The 20,633-nt window shown below is 53.3% G+C and overlaps 2 protein-coding genes and 2 non-coding genes across 4 annotated transcripts; 3 read left to right on the top strand and 1 right to left on the bottom strand.

The window, feature by feature from the left end:
- Nucleotides 1-1,962: 1,962 nt before the first annotated feature.
- LOC114107737 (suppressor of SWI4 1 homolog) lies at nt 1,963-9,344 on the top strand. Its single transcript, XM_027955104.2, has 14 exons — nt 1,963-2,026; nt 2,115-2,285; nt 2,655-2,756; nt 2,949-2,999; nt 3,106-3,276; nt 4,098-4,174; nt 4,374-4,481; nt 4,578-4,701; nt 4,790-4,868; nt 4,976-5,105; nt 5,175-5,332; nt 5,412-5,623; nt 6,038-6,149; nt 7,568-9,344. The coding sequence occupies exons 1-14, from the start codon at nt 2,009-2,011 to the stop codon at nt 8,644-8,646; spliced, it is 2,592 nt and encodes an 863-aa protein (XP_027810905.2). The 5' UTR covers nt 1,963-2,008; the 3' UTR covers nt 8,647-9,344.
- On the top strand, nt 2,801-2,886 carry LOC114107914 (small nucleolar RNA SNORD105). The gene has a single exon (XR_003585377.2). It is a non-coding gene; the product is annotated as a small nucleolar RNA SNORD105 (small nucleolar RNA).
- Nucleotides 4,217-4,296, top strand: LOC114107916 (small nucleolar RNA U105B). Its single transcript, XR_003585379.1, has one exon. It is a non-coding gene; the product is annotated as a small nucleolar RNA U105B (small nucleolar RNA).
- On the bottom strand, nt 8,955-13,341 carry Eif3g (eukaryotic translation initiation factor 3 subunit G). Its single transcript, XM_027955106.3, has 11 exons — nt 13,259-13,341; nt 13,072-13,118; nt 12,609-12,692; nt 12,361-12,449; nt 12,163-12,222; nt 11,013-11,117; nt 10,729-10,918; nt 9,891-9,998; nt 9,625-9,761; nt 9,436-9,542; nt 8,955-9,071 (listed from the first exon to the last, which is right to left on the bottom strand). Exons 1-11 carry the CDS (start codon nt 13,276-13,278, stop codon nt 9,056-9,058), a joined length of 963 nt encoding a protein of 320 aa, XP_027810907.1. The 5' UTR covers nt 13,279-13,341; the 3' UTR covers nt 8,955-9,055.
- Nucleotides 13,342-20,633: the final 7,292 nt, after the last annotated feature.

Below are 20,633 nucleotides of genomic sequence, written 5' to 3'. Positions count from 1 at the left end.
TGCCCTGGACGTCCTTTCTCTTCCTCCCAGTGGAGCACAGAGCGTGGGAGGCTGCAGGCACTGGTAGGACCTGCAGGATCCCAGCCCCAGACACACATCCCACATAGAAGGATAATGATGGAGAGCATCAGTGGGCACCTACTGTGTGTCCGACGCACCTCTAAACTCTATACCTTTTATCTCATTTAATCCTAGAAGCCCACTCCAGATTCTCTGTGTAGCATCATTTTAGAAAAGGGAAAAAGTTCAGAGAGGGTGAGCCACTTGCCTGCAATCAAGCAGCCAGAAAGGGATCACAGGGGATTCAGCCCAGTAGCTTGGCTCCTGAACTCACACATATAACACAACAGTCACATGCATGTGCACAACAAAACAAAGACACACACACTCGTGCCGTTACCCAACAAAACTGACAAAGTACTGCACAAAGCAGCAAAGATAGACAAATGAAGTTCATGTACACATGACTACTAGTTCATCTGGCACACCCACAAAGACAACGAGGGCTAGGGACATTGCTCAGTGGATTCCCTCCCCAGCACCATAAAAAAAAAAGAACAAAAGACACAAGAAACACAACGAAGATCTAGGCAACAATTGTATGTTCAAAATATGGCCACACAGGCACACATCCAGTGAAACTCAAAGGGAAATATCCACGGGTTGTGGGTCCGGGTCTGCACCTCAGACATGAACACGCCAGGTACAAGTGGCCACACACAGGCAGCACAGAGACACCAAGCCGGCACACAGCAACGCCCAGATGCCCATCTGCCAAACCATGAATGTTTGTCCCTCATTCACTGGGTCACATTTTCACAAAAGTCAAATCACACAGGGACAGAACAGGAGGAAATAACCATGCAGTCATTTCTCAGAGGTAGAAAGAGATTCATGCAGAGCCCCCCCCCCCCCCCCAGCTGGCCGGGGCCTCTGACCTGTATGAAGGCCCTGCCGGCCAGCAGCCCAGCACCGGGGGAGCAGCCTCCTTCCCCACTTCCAACCGTCCTGAACTCCTGGAGTAACCCGAGTGGACTCCGGGGCTGCAAGAGGAAATGGTTGTCCCAGATCTGAGTGAGGCTGCCAGGCTGGGCTCTGGGCCGGGGCTGGGCCGGGGCTGGGCCCCCCACCCTCAGCCCCCGCTGGTTCCCCATTGGCAGCAGAGAGAGGAGAAACCTCCTAAGTCACAGACAGACTGAGGGAGGGAGAGAGGCCACCGAGTGGAGAGACCTGGGGAGAAGGGAGAGACAGGGAAACGATGGAGAGGAGAGGGGAAAGCTGGAAACCCACTGATGATGGAGACGACCGATGTTGGAGGAAAGGGAGGCCGAGATGGGAGGACAAAGGATGGGGAGGGGGCAGGGGCTGGGGCAGCCGAGAGAGGGCCTGGGCGGGTGGCCTCCCCTCCCAGGCGAGGTTTTGGGGGAAAGCCAGAGGCTGAGGCCAAGACCCGGGCTCTGGGTGGAAGAGGGCGGGGTGGACTATTCACGAAGCGCCCGCCGTGCCCAAAGTCTCCGGAAGTTGAGGTGGAGTTTCCATCCTCAGCCCATCGGCCGACAGGACGAGAATGAAAAACCGCCATGGCCCGATTCCCTCTCCGGCTCCTCCCGAGTGCCTGGTGCCATGGTGTCAAGCATTGTGTGCACATTCCGTCTCTTGGCTCGCAGCCCAGGGCAGACAGTTCCACCCTCACTTTGGGGTACTGCAGGATCCTCGAAGCGGAGATGTAATGGCGCCGCTGGACGAAATGGGCCCGGGCGGGATTCGAACCTGTGGATAGGCTTCTCCGCCGCCCGGAGCTGTTCAACCCCGCCCTGGTTTCCGTAGAAACAGGCACCGGTGTCTCCATAGCAACCCCTCCAAAGATTTCCTACTCCCCGCCCCCGCTCCCCTCGAGGCCACTTAGTGCGCAGGCCCGCCCGATGACGCCATCGGCTCCGGCGCCGGAAGTGAGCCGCGCGGCGCCGGAAGTGGCCGGCAGAGGCGGCCTCGTGGAATAGACGGCAGCATGGGGCAATCGGGGAGGGTATGGCGCGGCGCCCGAGGGTGCGGGGAATACCGGCGGGGTCCCGGCGGAGGCCGCGGCGCTCACCGTCCGTCTGTCGCCCCCTCAGTCCCGGCACCAGAAGCGCGCGCGCGCCCAGGCGCGGCTCCGCAACCTCGAGGCTTACGCCGCGCAACCGCACTCGTTCGTGTTCACGCGGGGCAGCGCGGGTCGCAGCGTCCGGCAGCTCAGCCTGGACGTGCGTCGGGTCATGGAGCCGCTCACCGCCACCCGTCTGCAGGTCTGCCCAGCCAGCCCGCCTCTACCCACCCTGGGCGGTCATCGCGGCTGAGGGCCGGCTCTGTGAAACCTCGGGAGGCCGCTGTGTCCCGACTGGAGAACCGGACCTACCTGAGGACAGGGTCTCTGCATCTAGCTTGGGGCTTAGTTGGGCAGCGGGGACAGCAAAGCGTAGCTTCTCTGAAGGACCTGGGGCAAGGCTTCACTGGGCTTCTGATTGCTCATCTGTTAATGAAAGGTGCATAGGAAGCAAGGGGCAGAGATGGCACTTAACTAAACCCTGGTTCTAGCGATCGGGACCCTCAGCTGAACGTCACTGTCTTAGTGAGGAATACCGCTATTCGTTTCTTTTCCTTTTTGTAATTTCTAGATCCGCAAGAAGAACTCGCTGAAGGACTGTGTGGCAGTGGCTGGGCCCCTTGGGGTCACACACTTCCTGATCCTAAGCAAAACAGAGACCAGTGTCTATTTTGTGAGTGGGCATCCACACCTTTCATCTCCCCCAAGCCCTCTCCTTCCTTGTCTCTCATGATGAAACCCTGTGCCTCTGAGCTGCCATGATTCTGGCTTCAAAGTAAACGCTCTGAAGAGACAGGCAGAGGTTCCCACTTGCCCTGCCCCTGCTGAATATCTGCATCCACACTGATCCTCTTTTCTCCTGCAGAAACTGATGCGGCTCCCAGGAGGCCCCACTTTGACCTTCCAGATCAACAAGGTGAGGGGTGGAGGTGGTACAGGGGCCATGTTGGGTAGGAGCTGGGCTTGGGGATGGCCCCTGCCACATGTAAGTGATAATCATCCACTCCCGTCCTGCCTGGCAGTACACACTGGTCCGCGATGTGGTCTCCTCGCTGCGCCGGCACCGCATGCATGAACAGCAGTTTGTCCACCCTCCCCTCCTGGTACTCAACAACTTTGGACCTCACGGCATGCATGTGAAGCTTATGGCCACCATGTTCCAGAACCTGTTCCCCTCCATCAACGTGCACAAGGTAGGCTGGGCCTCTTGTCTTGGCAGGTGTAGGTGGGTGGGTCATGGAATGGGTACCACCAGCCCTTTATTAATGACCTTATTTGATAAAGGGGAAACGGGTTTACAGAGATGAAGTCATTGGCCTGAGGTTAGAATCTAGAGTGTGCTACTAGTTGGGCACAGTAGTGCGTGTCTGTAATCTCAGCACCTCAGAGGGCTGAGGCAGAATTGCAAGTTCAAAGCCAGCCTCAGCAACTTAGTAAGGCCCCGAACAACTTAGACCCTGTCTGAAAATAAAAAGGTGAGCGGGGGTGAAAGAGTGCAGGACTGGAGTTTTGTTTGGGGCTCATCATCCCCACTGCCGCCACCATCAGAGTTGGGGATTAAACCCAGGCCCTTGGGCATGCTAGGCCAAGGACTACAGGGTTTGGTTTGGCACCAGGGATTGAACCACCCAGGGGCACTTAACCACAGAGCCACACCCCCAGCCCTTTTTTATTTTGAAGCAGGGCCTTGCTAAGTTGCTGAGGCTAGCTTTGAATTTGGGATTCTCTTGCCTCAGTCTCCTGAGCTGCTGGGATTACAGTCGTGTGCCACCGCGCCCAGTAGGACTGCAGTTTTTTTTTCAGAGCCCCAGCCCCTAGTCCATGTTGGCAGCAGTTCTCCTGCTCAATAGGGAATCTGATGTGGGCACCACTTGCAGCACCAGCAGCTGCATGGCATCACCAGTGCTCCCCACCCAAACATGAGGTTCCTGGAGCATGGCCAGTGGCGTGGGGCCTGCTTGGCCAGGGTTGTGAAGGCTGCAGGCAGCTCACTGGGTCCCTTCTCTTCCCTCAGGTGAACCTGAACACCATCAAGCGCTGCCTTCTCATCAATTACAACCCTGACTCCCAGGAGCTGGACTTCCGCCATTAGTGAGTGCTCTGAGAGGGAGTGAGGGGTGCAGGGCCAGGCCTCCTTGTGCGACTGATGACAGCGCAGCTGCTGAGACTCCGTGATTGCTCAGTCTCAAAGTAAACGCTCTGACGCACTGCCCAGAGGCAAGGGGCGCAGAGTGGGTTCAGACGCTGTGACCTAACGCCACCCCTACCCCACCCCGCTTCTGCCTTGCAGTAGCATCAAAGTGGTTCCCGTGGGTGCAAGTCGGGGGATGAAGAAGCTCCTGCAGGAGAAGTTCCCCAACATGAGTCGCCTGCAGGACATCAGCGAGCTGCTGGCCACGTGAGGAGGGCTCAGGGTGGGAGGTCACTGCAATCCAAGGGCCCTAGAACTGTCCCTGGAATCTGATCACCTGCTGAGTCCCATGTGTCCCCACAGGGGTGCAGGGCTTTCAGAAAGTGAGGCGGAGCCTGATGGCGAACACAACATTACTGAGCTACCCCAGGCCATTGCAGGACGCGGCAACATGCGGGCCCAGCAGAGCGCAGTGCGGCTCACAGAGGTGATGCTCGGTGGCAGGGGTGACCTTCTCTGGCAGCCCCCAGCCCCAAAGGAAGAACTGACTCTTCCTCCACCCCCCATCCCCCCAGATTGGTCCCCGGATGACGCTGCAGCTCATTAAGATCCAAGAGGGCGTCGGGGAGGGCAACGTGCTGTTCCACAGTTTTGGTGAGGCTAGGGGTGGCCAGGCTGGGGTTCAGGGATACGAGGCCAGCCAGGGTAGGTTGTGGTGCTACAGCACACAGGACCTTGGTGACCTGTGTCCTCCTGTTCAGTGCACAAGACGGAGGAGGAGCTGCAGGCCATCCTGGCAGCCAAGGAGGAGAAGCTGCGGCTCAAGGCCCAGAGGCAGGATCAGCAGAACCAGAATGTCCAGCGCAAGCGGGAGCAGCGGGAGACGCACAGGTCCGTGTGGACAGCCGGGCAGGCGGGGCGGCCCCCCAGCAGGTGGCTGGCTGACACCATCTCCTGCAGGAAGAAGAGCCTGGCGGGCATGAAGAGAGCTCGTGCTGATGGGGACAGTGATGCTGAGGACCCAGGGGTGCCCCCAGAGGCCGAGAGGGCTGGCCAGCAGGAGGAAGAAGATGAAGCGGAGTATTTCCGCCAGGCAGTGGGCGAGGAGCCTGATGAGGGTGTGTGGCAGGGTCCTGCAGCTGGGCACCCAGGACATGGTTTTGGTCCTTGGGGGCCCTGACGACTGTCTTCCCACAGACATGTTCCCCAGGGTGACCAAGCGGAGACTGCACACGGGGCCTCCAGGCAAGAAGCAGCGGGTGAAGGAGCGGAGGCCTAACCGAGACAGGGGTCAGGATGGTGGCCGGAGGCCTCTGAAGCCCAAGAGTAGACCCACGGGAGTCCAGGGCAAGCAGGGGCACAGAGGGACTGCCCGAGAGCGCAGCCGGGGAAGGCCACTGAAGAGAAGGGCTTGAGGCTGAGCCCAGTGATGCATGGAATGCCCCAGATTGGGGCCCAAAAGAGCTGCCCCTGTGCAGCCCTCAGTTTCCTTTCATAAAGGAGCGGTAGCCCAACCCCCAGCCCCCCACCCCCACCCTCGCACATCAATAAAGAGTCTGAACTTGGCGGGTGTCTGAAGTCTGCTTTCTGGATGGATCAGGGGCACCTGGTGCCCAACATGACAGCCTAGGAACCAGGGCCAACCTGGTTTCTGCCCCAGGTCCTGGTGCATGTCCCCCACCTCCGGCAGTGAGGGGACGGGTGGTTGACCGGGGTGTCCTGTGCTGAGGCATGGGCCCCTCCTGATCTCCCCTCCCCCAGGTCCCTGAGCAGACTAAGATCTGCTGTGGTGCAATGAGGAAGGAAGCTGGGTGTCTGACTAGCTCTGCAGGCTGAGGGAGGGGCTGCTGGTAACTCGGGTGGAGCCTCAGCAGGGCTCGGCGTGGGTGGCAGGCCACAGGCTGGCTGATCAGGCCATGGCGGCCACCATCTCAGGTAAGGAGCAAGTGCTGGACTAATTAAGGGTTGAGTGAAGACATGGCAGGAGTTAGGCTGCTCAACCCAGGTGGTGACAGGCGGGCTGGCCAGGGGTCTTCAGGAAGAGGGGAGAGGGTTAAAAGGTGGTTGGCAGGAGGCTTCAGAGCCTTCTGAGGGGCAGGCTGGGCTGGAGCGGGGCTTGTGCATCCCCAAGAGCTAGGGGCCATCCCGCCACAGAACAGGCCAAGTTTTCAGATCACAAAGCTAAGGCTGAGGGAGGGGCACACAAGGGGATCAGAACCAGCTCTGGGGCACATGGTCCCCAGGCTGTACTGGGGACAGTGACACAGTGGCGCTTCCTGCCCTCCTGGAGGGGATTCTGGTGGAAATGTTCATTATAATGATCAAAAGAAGATAACCTGGCTATGGAAAAGACCAGGGAAAGGGGGCCAGAGGACATGAGCGATGCACGTCCGACGTGAGGGAGATCAGTCCTCTTCCAGACATGGTCAGATTCCAGGGGTAGCAGGGAGGGTGACTTGCATGACTGGCTGGTGACTCAGTAACTGGGCAAGAAGAACAGCCAGTGCAAAGGCCCAGGGGCTGGACATGTCTTAAGGATCAGCCAGGAAGCTGGTGGTTTGGGGGTTGCTCTAGGGAGTCATGGCTGCGGAGAACACGAGGGAGAGTGGGAGGGATGGTTCCTTCAGGACTTTGTGGGATGGAACTTTTTTGGGGGAGGGGAGGAGGGTGCTTGGGGTCAACCCCAGGCCCTTGCACAAGCCAAGAACATGCTCTTCTGCTGAGTTCTAACCCCTGCAGAACTGACCTTTCTGAAGCAGGAGCCATGGAGGCCTGTGCAAGGTGAGGGATGAGACCTCTCTCTGGTGCTCACAGGCACCCTCTGGGTTGTAGGGAGGACACGGAAGGTGAAGCAGGAAGCTGGAGGTCCAGGGCTCACAGGGCTGGTATAGGTGGGAGATGATGGGGGCTGGCCCTGGAAGGGGCTAGGGAGGGACAGATTCTGATGTAGCACTCTGGGACTCGCTGATTCGACTTCAAGAAGGACTAGTGTAAGTTTGGGGACTCCCTGAGGTTCCTGCTCCTCTGCCCTGGGGCCCACGGCCCTCTCTGGGTAGTCATTGCTGACCTACATGCAGACCAACGTGAGAGCACTGGCCCTCTCCTAGTGCTCAGCCGGTCCTCCGTGACCCAGTAAATTTATCAGCTAAGTAATAGAATCTCTTGACTTGGGGCCAGATTCCATTGCAAGCAGGAGCCGAGGCTGGTGTCCCTTGCAGGACATGAGGACTTAGGGAGATGGTGCGCGCAGGCCCCAGCTGGAAGAATCAACCTCACTGCAGATGTGGGCTGAGGGCAGCAGGAACCATGCTGAGGAAGGACAGAGCTCAGCTGTTCACATCCCCCGCCCACAGGTGACAAGTCCTGCCCTGAGAAGTTCACAGCAGCTGCTGACCTTGTGCTTAGTAGCTACCAGCAGGACTTCCTCTGGCCCGTTCTGGTGGCTGCGTTCCTGGTGGCCATGGCTGGCAATGGCCTGGCCCTGTACCGCTTTGGCAGTCGGGAGCAGCGGCCCTGGAACCCAGCTGTGGTCTTCTCTGCCCAGCTGGCCATCAGCAACCTGCTCTACGCCCTGACGCTGCCCCCGCTGGCCGCCTACTTCTACCCTCCCAAGAACTGGCGCTATGGGGACATGGCCTGCCGCCTGGAGCGCTTCCTCTTCACCTGCAACCTGCTGGGGGGTGTCATCTTCATCACTTGTATCAGCCTCAACCGATACCTGGGTGTTGTCCACCCCTTCTTCACCCGCAGCCACCTGCGGCCCAAGCACGCCTGGGCCATCAGTGCCACTGGCTGGGCCCTGGCAGCCCTGCTGGCCGCCCCCATGCTCAGCTTCTCCCGCCTAAAGAGGCCTCAGCAGGGAGCAGGTCCATGCAGCACAGACAGGCCTGAGGCCTGCATCAAGTGCCTGGGGACAGCAGATGACCACCAGCTTGCAGCTTACAAAGCCTACAGCCTGGTACTGGCAGGGCTGGGTGGTGGCGTGCCACTACTGCTCTCCCTGGTGGCCTATAGTGCCCTGGGGTGGGCCGTTTTTCGCAGCCATGGTATGACAGCAGGTGAGAAGCTGCGTGTGGCAGTGCTGGTGGCCAGTGGTGTAGTCCTCTACGCCAGTTCCTACATGCCCTATCACATCACACGGGTGCTCAACGTGGATGCCCGGCAGCGCTGGTACACCCGCTGCCCAGGCTTTGCAAATGAGACCCAGGCTAGGGGGGCGCTGGAGCTGGGGCCCTATCTGGGCTTCCAGGTGATGCGGGGCCTTGTGCCCCTGGCCATCTGCATACATCCCCTGCTCTACATGGCTGTGGTGCCCAGCCTGAGCTGTTGCCGCCAAAACTGCCCACAGTGTGTCGGAGGCCACCCAGAAGACAAGACTCCTGGCCAAGACCTGCCTCTTGATAATGACAATCTCCGAACCCCAGAACCCTAGGCCTCTGAGCTGAGCCTGTGACCCGCCTGCTCTCCCCACCAGGCACTGGGACAGGACTAGAGTGAGAACCAGAGCACAGCAGGCATCGGCCCTGACGCACCAAGAGGCCTCCGAGCTGCCACTGCCTCCCTAGAGAAAGGCCTGGGCCCCTGGCCAGGGTGGGACAGCTGAAGCCCAGGCCAGCACACGATGGATTCCTCGCCCACAGCAAGAAGGCCCCGCGAGTTTAGGGGGCCAACACCAGCCTGGAGAGCCGGTGCCACCACCCCAGGGAGGAGGCGCGCGAGAATGAGGAGGACACACGTGGGTGCTTTGAGCCTTTTAATGCCTTTGGAGTCCCCTGCTCTTGGAGGCTCCTTTCCATCACAGAGGTCTAGGCTGGACAGCAGTGGCAGTGGTGACAGGTGGCTCAGTTGGTTGATGGCCTAGAGAGGGAGGAAGTGGTGAGGACAACAAAATGCGGGACGTGATGGCACCCCAAGACACCCCCCCACCGCAAACAGCGGGGCTCTGGGAGAGGGGGGAGGCCAGGCAGTGTGGTGGCAGGGCACATGAGGAGTCAGGCTAGCAGTCACAAACTGGGCCCTGCCTGCCAGACTGGTGGTGGGTCCCAGGCAAGGCAGCTGTCACTAATGTCTGATGGCCTCTCTGCCAGGTTTTTTAGAAAAATGACAATAAAGGACTGCCACTTCAAAACAGCCTTGACTATTCAGTTGGGGTGGGACCCACGTCAGCCTCAGTGTGATCTGTGACAGGGAGGGGGCGGGTCTGGGGCAGCAGGGGTCTTACTTGGCCCATTCCACATTGAGGATGAGGTGGTCGTAGCCGAAACCAGACACCCCGGCGATGGCACGTGCGGCGTCCTCCCGGCGGTGGAAGCTTATGAAGGCAAAGCCCTGGAGGAAGGCGAGGCTCAGCAGCCAGAGCCGGGACAGCCCCCGAGCATCTGCCTGCCCACCCCCGCCACTGCCCACCCACCTTGGACTGGCCAGTGGTCTTGTCCTTAGCCAGGTAGATGCGAGAGATGGAACCAAAGGGCCTAAAAAGCTCCTGCAGGTCTGTCTCACGCGTGTCCTCGGATAGGTTGGTGACACGAATGGTGGCGTTGTCATCAGCTGTGCGGGTAGGGAACAGGTGATTATGAGAGGAAGGCCCCACCCCACCCCACCCCACCACAACGCAGGGGTAATTACAGGGTGCTGGGAGGCGTCCAACAGCCAGCCTGGCACCCAAACGCCCCTCACCTCTGCGGTTAGGCTGCATGGACTCCCCACGGCGACTGGCCCCATCCCGCAAGCTCGGTGGCACGTACTTCCCAGTCTTGTTCTGTGCGGCCTGCACGGGCTCTAGTTCTGTAGACCCAGAGTACGGTCCCAGTGAAGCCTTGCCACGTGCTAACAGAGTGACAGACCTGCCCGACCACCCAGCTCCAACCATGCCTAGATGCAAGTACCATCTGCCAAGCCACAGACGTCAGGCCGGTCACTTTGAGGCCTCTCAGAGCCTCAGTGTCCACAATGACACCATGATCACATCCAGGAAGAGGGTACTCTTTGAGCACCCTGCCAGCAACACCAGCAGAGCAAGGGCTCACAGGGCAAATGCAGTCCCAGGCACCCACAGCCCAAGGTCACATGGAAAGGGACAGTTCCCAAGGGCTCCACACATGGCAAGTGACAAGTGCAACTGCATACAAGCCCCCAGAGGACCATCCAGACTGACGCTCGCTCCCAGCGGGCTGAAAGGCTGAGACCTCAGACAGGCACTTGAGTCCCACAGACACACACACTCAAGTCACGATGGTGAGGAGAATCAGGGAGTCACATACAAGGGACAGCCACATCCCAATCACATTCAGTGAAGTTACACACACAGGTGTGGACATGAGTACCATCACTGAGGGTGTCTGAGCACACACAGGGCCCCAACAAGGAGACAGGCCCAATGGAGCACAGCCACGGATGCTGTTAAGTGGGAGATGTCAGCTACAAAAGGGACAGCACCTGTACACACAGAGCCAGCTCAGCCCAGGACGCTCCAGGTGCCCAATCCCACCCCGCGCCACCCCAGGCCATGCCGTACCTCCCGGCAGCTTCTCCTTCTCGCCCGTGGACAGGCCTAGCTGCTCTGCCAACTCCTTCTGCATGGGCCCAAGCGTGTCCTTGTACGGGCAGCGGGTGGTCCAGTGGTCACCCTTGCAGATGCGACAGGACACTATCTTCTGGCCCTTGAGCTTGTTCATCGGATCCTCCTCCTCCTGGCAGTTCAGGTCCTGGCAGGGAAGCAGGTGGCAGCAGCTCAGAGGGGGCTGCTTCACGCCTGCTACCACCACCCTGGGCACCAGCCCCACCCTCAGCCCCACCTACCTCTTTGCTGGTGATGAATGTCATGGAGACATCATCACTGACTGTGGTGGTGGCCACATTGGGGCCTGGTGGGTCAAACTCTGAGTTCCCGAATTTCTTCCAGTTCTAGGCTCAGAGAGGGATGGGTCAGGATAAAGACTGGGGGCCCACACTGGGGCACCCCAGGCCTACCACTGCCTAGAGTACCCTATTTTTACTCTCTCCAAACACCTCCCCATCATGGGAACAGTGACTGTTCCCATTTCTGAGGAAGCAGGGGCAGCTCTCAATCAACACAAGAGTTCCAGGTGACAGAGACTCAGGGTGAGGTGGGAGCCAACTACATAGTCAATAATTCCCAGGGCAGCTTGCTGGGCCAGCTCCCGCCAGGAGGCAATGCTCAGGAATGTGGGGGGTCACTCAGAGTGAGGAACCTTGAGAGACTTTAAACAGTGAGCCTCAACTTACCCCCTATAGAATGGGGACCACAAATGCTCCCTGGGCTGCTATGGAGATCAGTGCCTGGCATGGTGTCTGGCACAAAGTGCAGAGTAAAGTGTATTAAATGTACTTAATGCTGTTACTTCTTCCAGAAGCCCTGAATCCTGGGTAAATGAAAGCTGCTATGCCACCCCAAGGGAGGGCTAGTTCCTCCAGGTAGACAGTCCAAGAGGAATAAGAATCTAGCCCCAGGACAGGTGTGGTGGCACACACCTATAAGTACAGCTACTCAGAAGGCTGAAACAGGAGGATCTCAAGTTTGAAGTCAGCCTGGACAACTCAGCAAAACCCTATCTCAAAAAACATTCTTTTTTTAAAAAAATGAGTTAATGTGCTGGGGGTGCAACTCAACTGTAAAACACCCCTGGGCTCAATTCCTAATAAATTTATACCGAAAAAAAAAAAAAAGTTGGGGATGTATCTCAGAGGTAGAGTGATTGGCTAGCATATGCAATGACCTTAGTTCAATCCTTGGTACGAGAGGTTAAAAAAAAAAAAAAAAGAATCTAATACTGTCTACTTCTGCACCCTGGACTTTTCAAGGCCCCAGAAGAATGTGAAAATACTCAGAGCTCAATTTTGCTTTGACAACACAGGTGCAAACGGTTAAACCCTTCCTCCAACAGTGATTCCTGGGTCAGTTCCTAAAACAGGGGAAGGAGGGTCTCACCTTCCTCCTTGCAACAGCCTTAGAGGCCTTTCGGGTCTCAATCCTGAAGGTGCGGACAATCTGTGGATGAAAGGGGAGAGTGTCAGGCTTCCTGCACTCCAAAGTTCCTGGGACCAGGGGATCTTCATCATCAACCCACTCAATCTATGTGCCCCCAAGCACCAGGGGACTCACCCTCTGTCACCACTCTAGCCTCACCTTGAATTTCTTGCCGTCTTCATCTATCTTGTACTCAGTCACTGTCTTTATGTTTCCATTGATAACCTCCTTAGGAGGTGGCAGTGGAGCTGGGAGAAGGGAAAAGTTGAGGGAGACTGCCCTGGGTAATGGAGACCCAGGTGGGAATGTGGCTGGGGAAACACAAGAGTTCCAGGTGACAGAGAGAGACTGGGGTGAGGTGGGAGACAACTACATAGCCCAGGGGTAGAGTGGAGGAGGTCACTTACCTCCTGGAAGTAGCTCAGGTTCTGGGCTGGTGTCGCCAGTGGCCAGAGGGATGCCCTTGAGGAGCTCGCTGGTGACACATTTGTCTGTCAGAGGGAGTGTGGGAAGAAAGGTCTAAGCTAAGATGAAAGGACCTCTGGGACAACTCCACACCAGGAGCTGATGAAGGCAGGACCAAGGGCAAAGGGCTGGCCAGGCATCCGGCTGGGTGGTAACCCTAAGCAGTGGCAAGGGTAGGGATCCCGGCCATGAAAGTGGGGGACGGGCCATAAAGTCACCCAGGCGCTAGTACAAAGGCAGGCTTTCCAACTTCCTCCCTGGAGTAGGGAGCAGCTGTGAAGACTGTGGCAGTGACATAGGAGTTGGCAACAGGCAGGACCCGAGGAGGATGGCGCGGGGAGGGAGGGGGAGCACCAAAACAGGCGGCAGTGGGGTGATCCAGGGCGACCCGCTACACTCACTCACCGTCCTCTCCCTCCTCTTCCACCTGGTCGGCCCAGCTGGGCTTCGAACTGCGGGTACAAGTTTGCGGAGAATGGCGGTTGGGTCAGTGAGGGCCACCCTCCGCGGCCTTGGCACATCTCGGCCCCATAACACTCCCCAGAATCCCCCCGATCGCCTCCCTAGAGCTCCTCCGCGACCCCGTACTCACTCAAAGTCTCCGGTCGGCATCGCCAAGTCTTCCCCACGCAGCTTAAGCCCGGGCCAGAGGGCGGAAGTGCGGGGGAACGAAACTTCTGGTTCCGCCGCCAGCTAGAGTAGCCCGGTCTTCACGTCCACAGCGCCCCCTGCGGATGGAGGTGGACACGCCAGGGGCAGACTCCCCAGGACGCTGGTAACTAAAGTTAGGAGAGCTGATGCCATCTCAGGATTTAAGAAAGAAAGAAAAAGAGAGGGCGGGGAAGGGGAGAGGGAGGGAAGGCAGGAAGGCAGAAAAAGAAAAAAACAGGGTGAATGGGAGGAGAGGAGAGGATAACGAGTCTTTTTTTTTTTTTTTTTCTGTACTCAGGAGTAATCTACCCCAGAGTTACAGTTGCTCAGTCTTTTTTTTTTTTTTAGATAAGGTCTCACTGAATTGCCCAGGCTGACCTTGAATTTGCAATCCTACCTCAGCCTCCCGAGTCCCCGCCACCGCTTCCAGATCTAAAGTTCACTTTTTTTTTTTTTTTAAGAGATGGGAGCTTGCTATGTTGCCCAGGGTGGCCGGGAACTCCTGGGCTCAAATGATGCTCTTGCTTCAGCCTCCTTCAGCAGCTGGGACTACAGGTGCTCGCCACTACATCTGGCTAAAAACCTCACTAATTGTACTAGGATGTGGCCCAGTGGTCCACTTGCCTAGCCTGCTCAAGACCTTGAGTTTGATCCCCAGCATCACACATAATAATAATAATAATTAATAATAAGAAGAATGCTCACATATGCAGCGATTATTGTATGCCAGGTACTGATAAGGCAGGAAAAGGGCTAAAATTAGCAAAAAGGAAATTGGAGCCCCTTCCAGGTCAGGTCTCTGTGTAACAGGGCTGAGAAACTGCAAGCAGGCCTCATTAAGGGCAGGCCAATTCCTGTGGAAGCAGAAAAACTGATAGACACCGGTTGCCCGGTACCCAGACCCCCATCAAATAAAGGCACAGTAACCCGGCTGGACAACCAGAGGGTGTGAGAGGAGCTTGTGGACTCTGAGTGCCTTACCTGGGATTAGGTCAGGGACTGGCTTCCTTAACCCTGTGGGTTCACATTAACCCCTGGATAGCAGCCACTCTCTGTGTCCCTCTCTTGGGACCCTTCCCACTTCAGCAGCTCTGCTTTCTATTACTCTAATAAATCCGGTTATTTTGGTTATTTTGCCCTCACCCGGTGTCTGTGGGTTTCATTCTTCAAATTTGCAAGACATTCAATCCCCAGTGCCACCAAAAAAAAAAAAAAAAATTGTTTTTTGCAAGACAAAGAACCCAACCCTACACTCTGTGCTGCACTGTAAGGAGGAAACTATCCCTTTGCCTGGGCTGTTTCTCCTTATCTGGGGAGGAATTCCCTTATCTGAAGAAGTTACTTTTTTTTTTTTTCCGTAGTGCTGGGGGTTGAACCCAGGGCCTTGTGCATGCGAGGCAAGCCTAGCCTGCTATAGCCCCAGCCTATGGAATACCGTTATCTGAATGACAAAATGTCAAGTGGCCCCTTCGAAGCCACTTTCTCTTCTTTCTTTGTAGCATTGTTACTTCTCTGATAACATTTTTCGGGGGCGGGGAAGGGGATTGAATTCAGGGGCACTTGACCACTCAGCCACATCCTCAGCTCTATTTTGTATTTTATTTAGAGACAGAGTCTCACTGAATTGCTTAGTGTCTCTCAGTTGCTGAGGCTGGCTTTGAACTTGTGATCCTCCTGTCTCAGCCTCCTGAGCCATTGGGATTACAGGCATGTGCCACCTCGCCCTGCTCTCTGATACCATTTTGTTTTAATGTTGTGCTGGGATGGAACCCAGGGACTTATGCATGCTCAGCACACACTCTCCCTGAGATTCAGCCACAGCCCTCTGATGGAATTGTGTTCATTAACTCGTTGTCAGTTTTCCATCTAAGAACACACATTCTCAGTGTAAGCATTAGGACACCCCAGGAGGCCAAAATTGGTTTTTGGATGGAGAAGGAAAAAAATCTTAAATATATTTGGACCTCCAAAGTCAACCCTAACAGAAAAAAATCAGAAAAAAAAAACCCTCAGGATTTAATTTCTATTGTCAGGAAGAAATTGAATGTAATTAGATTAAAATGAATTTACTGATTTAGATTCAATTAGAAAATAATTCCATTTATTTTTCCTTAGGAAAGCAGTAATGAGGGAAAAAGTCATGCGCTAGAATGCTAGCTAGAGAAAGCAAATATTTGCCTGCTTTGTTTCATCCTGAATCATTAACATACACGTTGACTGTGCTCCACACATAGTAAGTGCTCAACTAATATGCTTTTGGAGAGAGGTGAGAACCAAATCAGAGGGCTTTTTTATTTTTTAGTTACCAGCGATTGCACTCAGGGGTGCCTAACCACTGAGCCACATCCTCAGCCCTTTTATTTTTTATTTCAAGACAAGGTCTCGCTGTTGCTTAGGGCCTCATTAAGTTGCTGAGGCTGGCCTCAAACTTGCAATCCTCCTGCCTCAACCTCCTGAGTTGCTGAGATTACAGATGTGGGCCACTCTTCTTCATCCTTGCAGGCATAAGGTCACTGAAGTGTTTGAGAGGCGCCCTGTGGTAACCATAGGTTCTTTTTTTTTAAAAAAAATTATTTTTTTTTGTTTTAGGTGGACACAATATCTTTATTTATTTTTATGTGGTGCTGAGGATCAAACCCAGTGCCTTGCACATACCAGGCCACTGCGCTACCACTTGAGCCACATCCCCCAGCCCCACCATAGGTTCTTGTGAGAAAAATGATTTGGGTAGCCAGTAGGGGGCAATGTGGAAGGGGAAATTAGCAGAACAGGAAGGAGGCTGGGAAGCAGTCTAAGAAAGAGGAGGAACATCAGTGTCGTCTTTTAGGAGGGTGGTGTGTGGCAATATGAATGAAAATATAAAGTTTACACAAAGTCCCAGTAAAAATTTGTGCAAGCAGCCACGGGCAGGATAGAGTAACCCTGGGTTCAATTCCTAGCACTGAAAAAAAAAAAACAAAACTGTATAGGCTTATTCAAATTTACTCCAAGAAATGCAAAATCCAAACAAACTAGCCAATGGGCAAAACTTAAAGTTTTGTGTTATCCATGTGTAGTAAAAATGTAGAAATGTAACACCAACACACAACATTAGTGTCTAAAATTATGTAAACACAGTCTGAGGGTGTAGCAGCCACCAGGCCCTGGGCTCCATCTTCAGCTCCACCAAAAAAAAAAAAAAAAAAAAAATTATGGTAGTTCTTCTGATGGAAATTAGGCAATACTTTCAAAAACATATAATGCCCTAGGAATTTTTCTTTGAGTCAGCTAATAACTTAACCTGCAAGTTTGTAAATGTGCGCTGATGTGAGAAATCCGTGCCCGTGGCTCATGGTACCACCACTGGGAGCCCCTGTCTGCTCGTCCACAAGGGTTGCTTGAATAGATTATGGTCAGCAAAGTCATCCCCTGGGAAACACTGGGTGGCCTTGAAGAATGTAGATCTATTTGTGTTTATGTAAAAGAAAATTTAAAAAGTCAAGGCAAGGGTTAGGAATTAAGATAGCTGGGCGGGTGGTGCATGCCTAAAATCCCAGCAGCTCAGGAGGCTGAGGCAGGAGGATCATGAGTTCAAAGCCAGCCTCAGCAATGGCGAGGCGCTAAGCAACTCAGTGAGACCCTGTCTCTAAATAAAATACAAAATAGGGCTGGGGATTGGCCCAGTGGGGATTGGCTCAGTGGTGGAGGGTCCCTGAGTTTGTACCAGAAAAAAAAAATTAAGATAACATTCAGAGGATAGAGAGGATCCTTTTCTTCCTCCTGATAAGTGTAGGAAGAAAGCTGTAAAATGTTACAAGAACCAATTTGTGCAAATCCTCTTTTTTTTTTTTTCTTTTCTTTTGGTGGCATTGGGGATGGAACCCAGGGCTCCATACATGCAAGGCACAGACTCTATCACTGAACTCCACGCAACTCTTAGTTTCTGAAAACCTTTTCTTTGGGGGGAGTGCTGGGGATGAAACCCAGGGGTGCTTCACTGATGAGCTGTACCCCCCCCTCCAGCCCTTTTTATTTTTTATTTTGAGACAGGGTCTCACTAAGTTGTTTAGAGCTTCACTAAATTGCCAAGGCTGGTCTGGAACTTGCCGTCCTCTTGCCCCAGCCTCTTGAGTTGCTGGGATTACAGGCGTGCACCACGACACCAGCCTGTGAAAATCTTTAATGGCACATAGACGTGAAGTTACATGCAAGTCATTTACTAGAAAGAACTATCAGAAACAGCTAGACGAGGCCAGGTGTGGTGGCACACCTGTAATCCCAGCCATTTGGGAGACTGAAGCAAGAGGATCTCAAATTCAAGGCCAGCCTGAGAAACTTAGTGAGGTCCTCAGCAATTTAGCAAGACCCTGTCTTTGTTTGTGGTGCTGGAGACTGAACCCAGGGCCTTGTGCCTGCGAGACAAGCATCTACCATCTGAGCTATATCCCCAGCCCAGGACCCGGTCTTGATTGATTGTTACTGGGAATTGAACCCAGCAGCACTTAACCACTGAGCCTCATCCCCAGCCCTTTCTATTTGTTTCATTTTGAGACAGGGCCTCACTAAGTTGCTGAGGTTGGCCTTGAACTTGAGATCCTCCTGTCTCAGCCTCCCAAGTCCCTGCAATTACAGGGGTGTGGCCCTGTGCCCAACTTGACCCACAGTTGTTTGGGGTTTTTTTGCCTTTAACTTCTTTATTATGAAATATGACAAATATGCAGAAAAGTGAAACTCCATAAATCATTTTAAAATAAGCCTTCCATATAACCACCACCCTAGGTCAAATATGAAATGTTTCCAACACTCAGAAGACTTTTCCATGCCTCTTCCCATTATAAGTCCCTATGACAACCCACCTCCACAAAGGAGGTCACTGCTGCCTGTTTTATGGTATTTGTTTCCACACTTTCATGGTTTTAGCATATCAGACATCATGGATTAGTTTTGCATGCTTTTGAAAGTTATTTTTTACTTGTCATTGGTCGTTTATTTTATTTACTTATAATGTGGTGCTGAGAATCAAACCCAGTGCCTCACACATGTTAGGCAAGCACTCTACCGCCGAGCCCCTAGTTTTGCATGTTTTTTGAGCTTTGTGGGCTTAAAAAATTTGTATTCTTTGTGCCTGGCTTTTTTCTCTTAATAATATGATCGCAATATTTATTCATGTTCTTTACATAGCTGTAGCTCATTCATTTTATGATAAAATTCATTCAACAGTGACCCACAGTTTTAAAGTCAGTGTGTGGGTGGTTGGCTTCACTGCTCAAGGGCAAGGGGAGGTGGGACAGGTGGGGGCACATGATGCAGTATGTGCAAGAGAAAAGAAGACTGAGGAGCAGGGGTCCGTCTACCCCCTCAGAATCATGCTCCAATGATACAAAGACTTAACAGGCCCCACGTCTTTAGTTTCTCCAGCCTCCCAATAGTGCCATCCTGTGGACCATGCCTCCAATAGAACTTTGGGGACACTTAAGGACATATTATAGCAAGAGGTTCCTCATGGGGAAAAAAAAAAAAGAAAAAAGATACAGATGCTGATCATCCATGTGGTTGTTGTAGAATTTAAGATATTTTCTAGTTTGTTTCTTTAGAAACTCCAAACACTGCTGGGAGAAAAGGATGTGGCAGAGAGGTACGGTAGAATAACATGCACCTGATTTCTTTTTCTTATCGATATGGGGGATTGAGCCCAGAGGCACTTTGTCACTGCTGAGATACATCCCCAACCCTTTTCATTTTTAATTTTATTTTTCATTTATTGGGTACTGGGGATCGAACTCAGGGGCACTCAACCACTGAGCCACATCTCCAGCTCTATTTTGTATTTTATTTAGAGGCAGGGTCTCGCTGAGTTGCTTAGAGCCTCACTTTTGCTGAGGCTGTCTTTGAACTCCCAATCCTCCTGCCTCAGCCTCCTGAGCCACTGGGATTACAGGCGTGCACCACAGCCCTTTTTATTTTTTATTTTTGTATTTAATACCTTTATTTATTTCATTTTTATGTGGTGCTGGGGATCGAACCCAGTGCCTCATGCATGCTAGGCAAGCGCTGTATCACTGAGCCACAACCCCAGCCCCCTTTTTATTTTTTGAGACAGGGTCTCACTAAATTGCTGAGAGCTTCAAACTTCCAATCCTCCTGTTTTCAGCCTCCAGTGTTGTTGGAATTACAGGTATGCTCCATGGCACTCAGTTTACCTAATATTTTTAAAGATACAGGAAATACTAAGCTGATGACACACAGATGTGGTCACTGGAAAAGTATGGATAGAAAGGAGATAGGGCATAGAAGGGAAATCAGTGCAGAGAGGAAGGGGACAAGTGGGAAGGAGAGGAGGGAAAGGGTTCTGGGGAGCTCAATGGACCAAACTGTGTTGTGTGCATGTATGAATATGTAACGATGGATCCCACTAATAGGCATAATTATAACCCACCAGTCAAGGCCAGCCTCAGTCATTCAGCAAAGTCCTGTCTCAAAATAAAAGGAGGGCTGGGGTTGTGGCTCAGTGGTAGAGCGCTTGCCTGGCATGCGTGAGGCAGGGGGTCCGATGCCCGACACCACATAAACAAACCAAATAAACACAATTAGGGTATTGTGTCCATCTACAACTAAAAAAATATTAAAAAAAATCAAAATAAAAAGGGCTGGATATGTGGCTCAGTGGCAGAATGCCCCTGGGTCAATCCCCAATACTGTAAAAAGCTAAAAGTATTTTTTTTTTTAAAGCCCTAACATGAGAGAGAGAGAGAGAGAGAGAGAGAGAGAGAGAGAGAGAGAGAGAGAGATAGCAACATCCTGATTGTGGTTGTTTACGGAAGTAGACAGGGACCTGTATTTTTCATTAAAAACAACCTGCTGCTATGGAAAATAATGTGGTAATTCCTCAAATAGTAAAGTTAGACTCACCATATGGGGGCTGGGGCTGGGGTTCAGTAGCAGAGAGCTTGACTTGCACATGTGAGGCACTGAGTTTGATCCTCAGCCCCACATAAAAATAAATAAACGTATAGTACCCATCCACTACTAAAAAATATTTTAAAAATAAAATAAAAAGAAAGAAAAGAATCACCATATGGTCCAATTCCATTCTGGTTTTTACACAAAAGGATCAAAACTGGGATCTTGGACACATTTATATTCATGCCGCCATGATTCACATAGCAAAAAGGTGGAAGCAACTCAGGTGGCCATCAGTGATGAATGGGTAACAAAAATGTGGTCCATTCATACAATGGGACATGGCTGCACTCAAAAGGGAATGATCCTAACCATACGAAGTGAAAGAAGACAGGCACAGAGGGACAGTGCTTACGACTCCATCTCCATGAGGTACC

This window comes from Marmota flaviventris, chromosome 1 (assembly GCF_047511675.1).
Source record: "Marmota flaviventris isolate mMarFla1 chromosome 1, mMarFla1.hap1, whole genome shotgun sequence".
In the NCBI taxonomy this organism is placed as follows: Eukaryota; Metazoa; Chordata; class Mammalia; order Rodentia; family Sciuridae; genus Marmota; species Marmota flaviventris.
The sequence above is the reverse complement of the archived record's forward strand: the minus strand, read 5'-3'. Positions and strand labels throughout refer to the sequence as shown.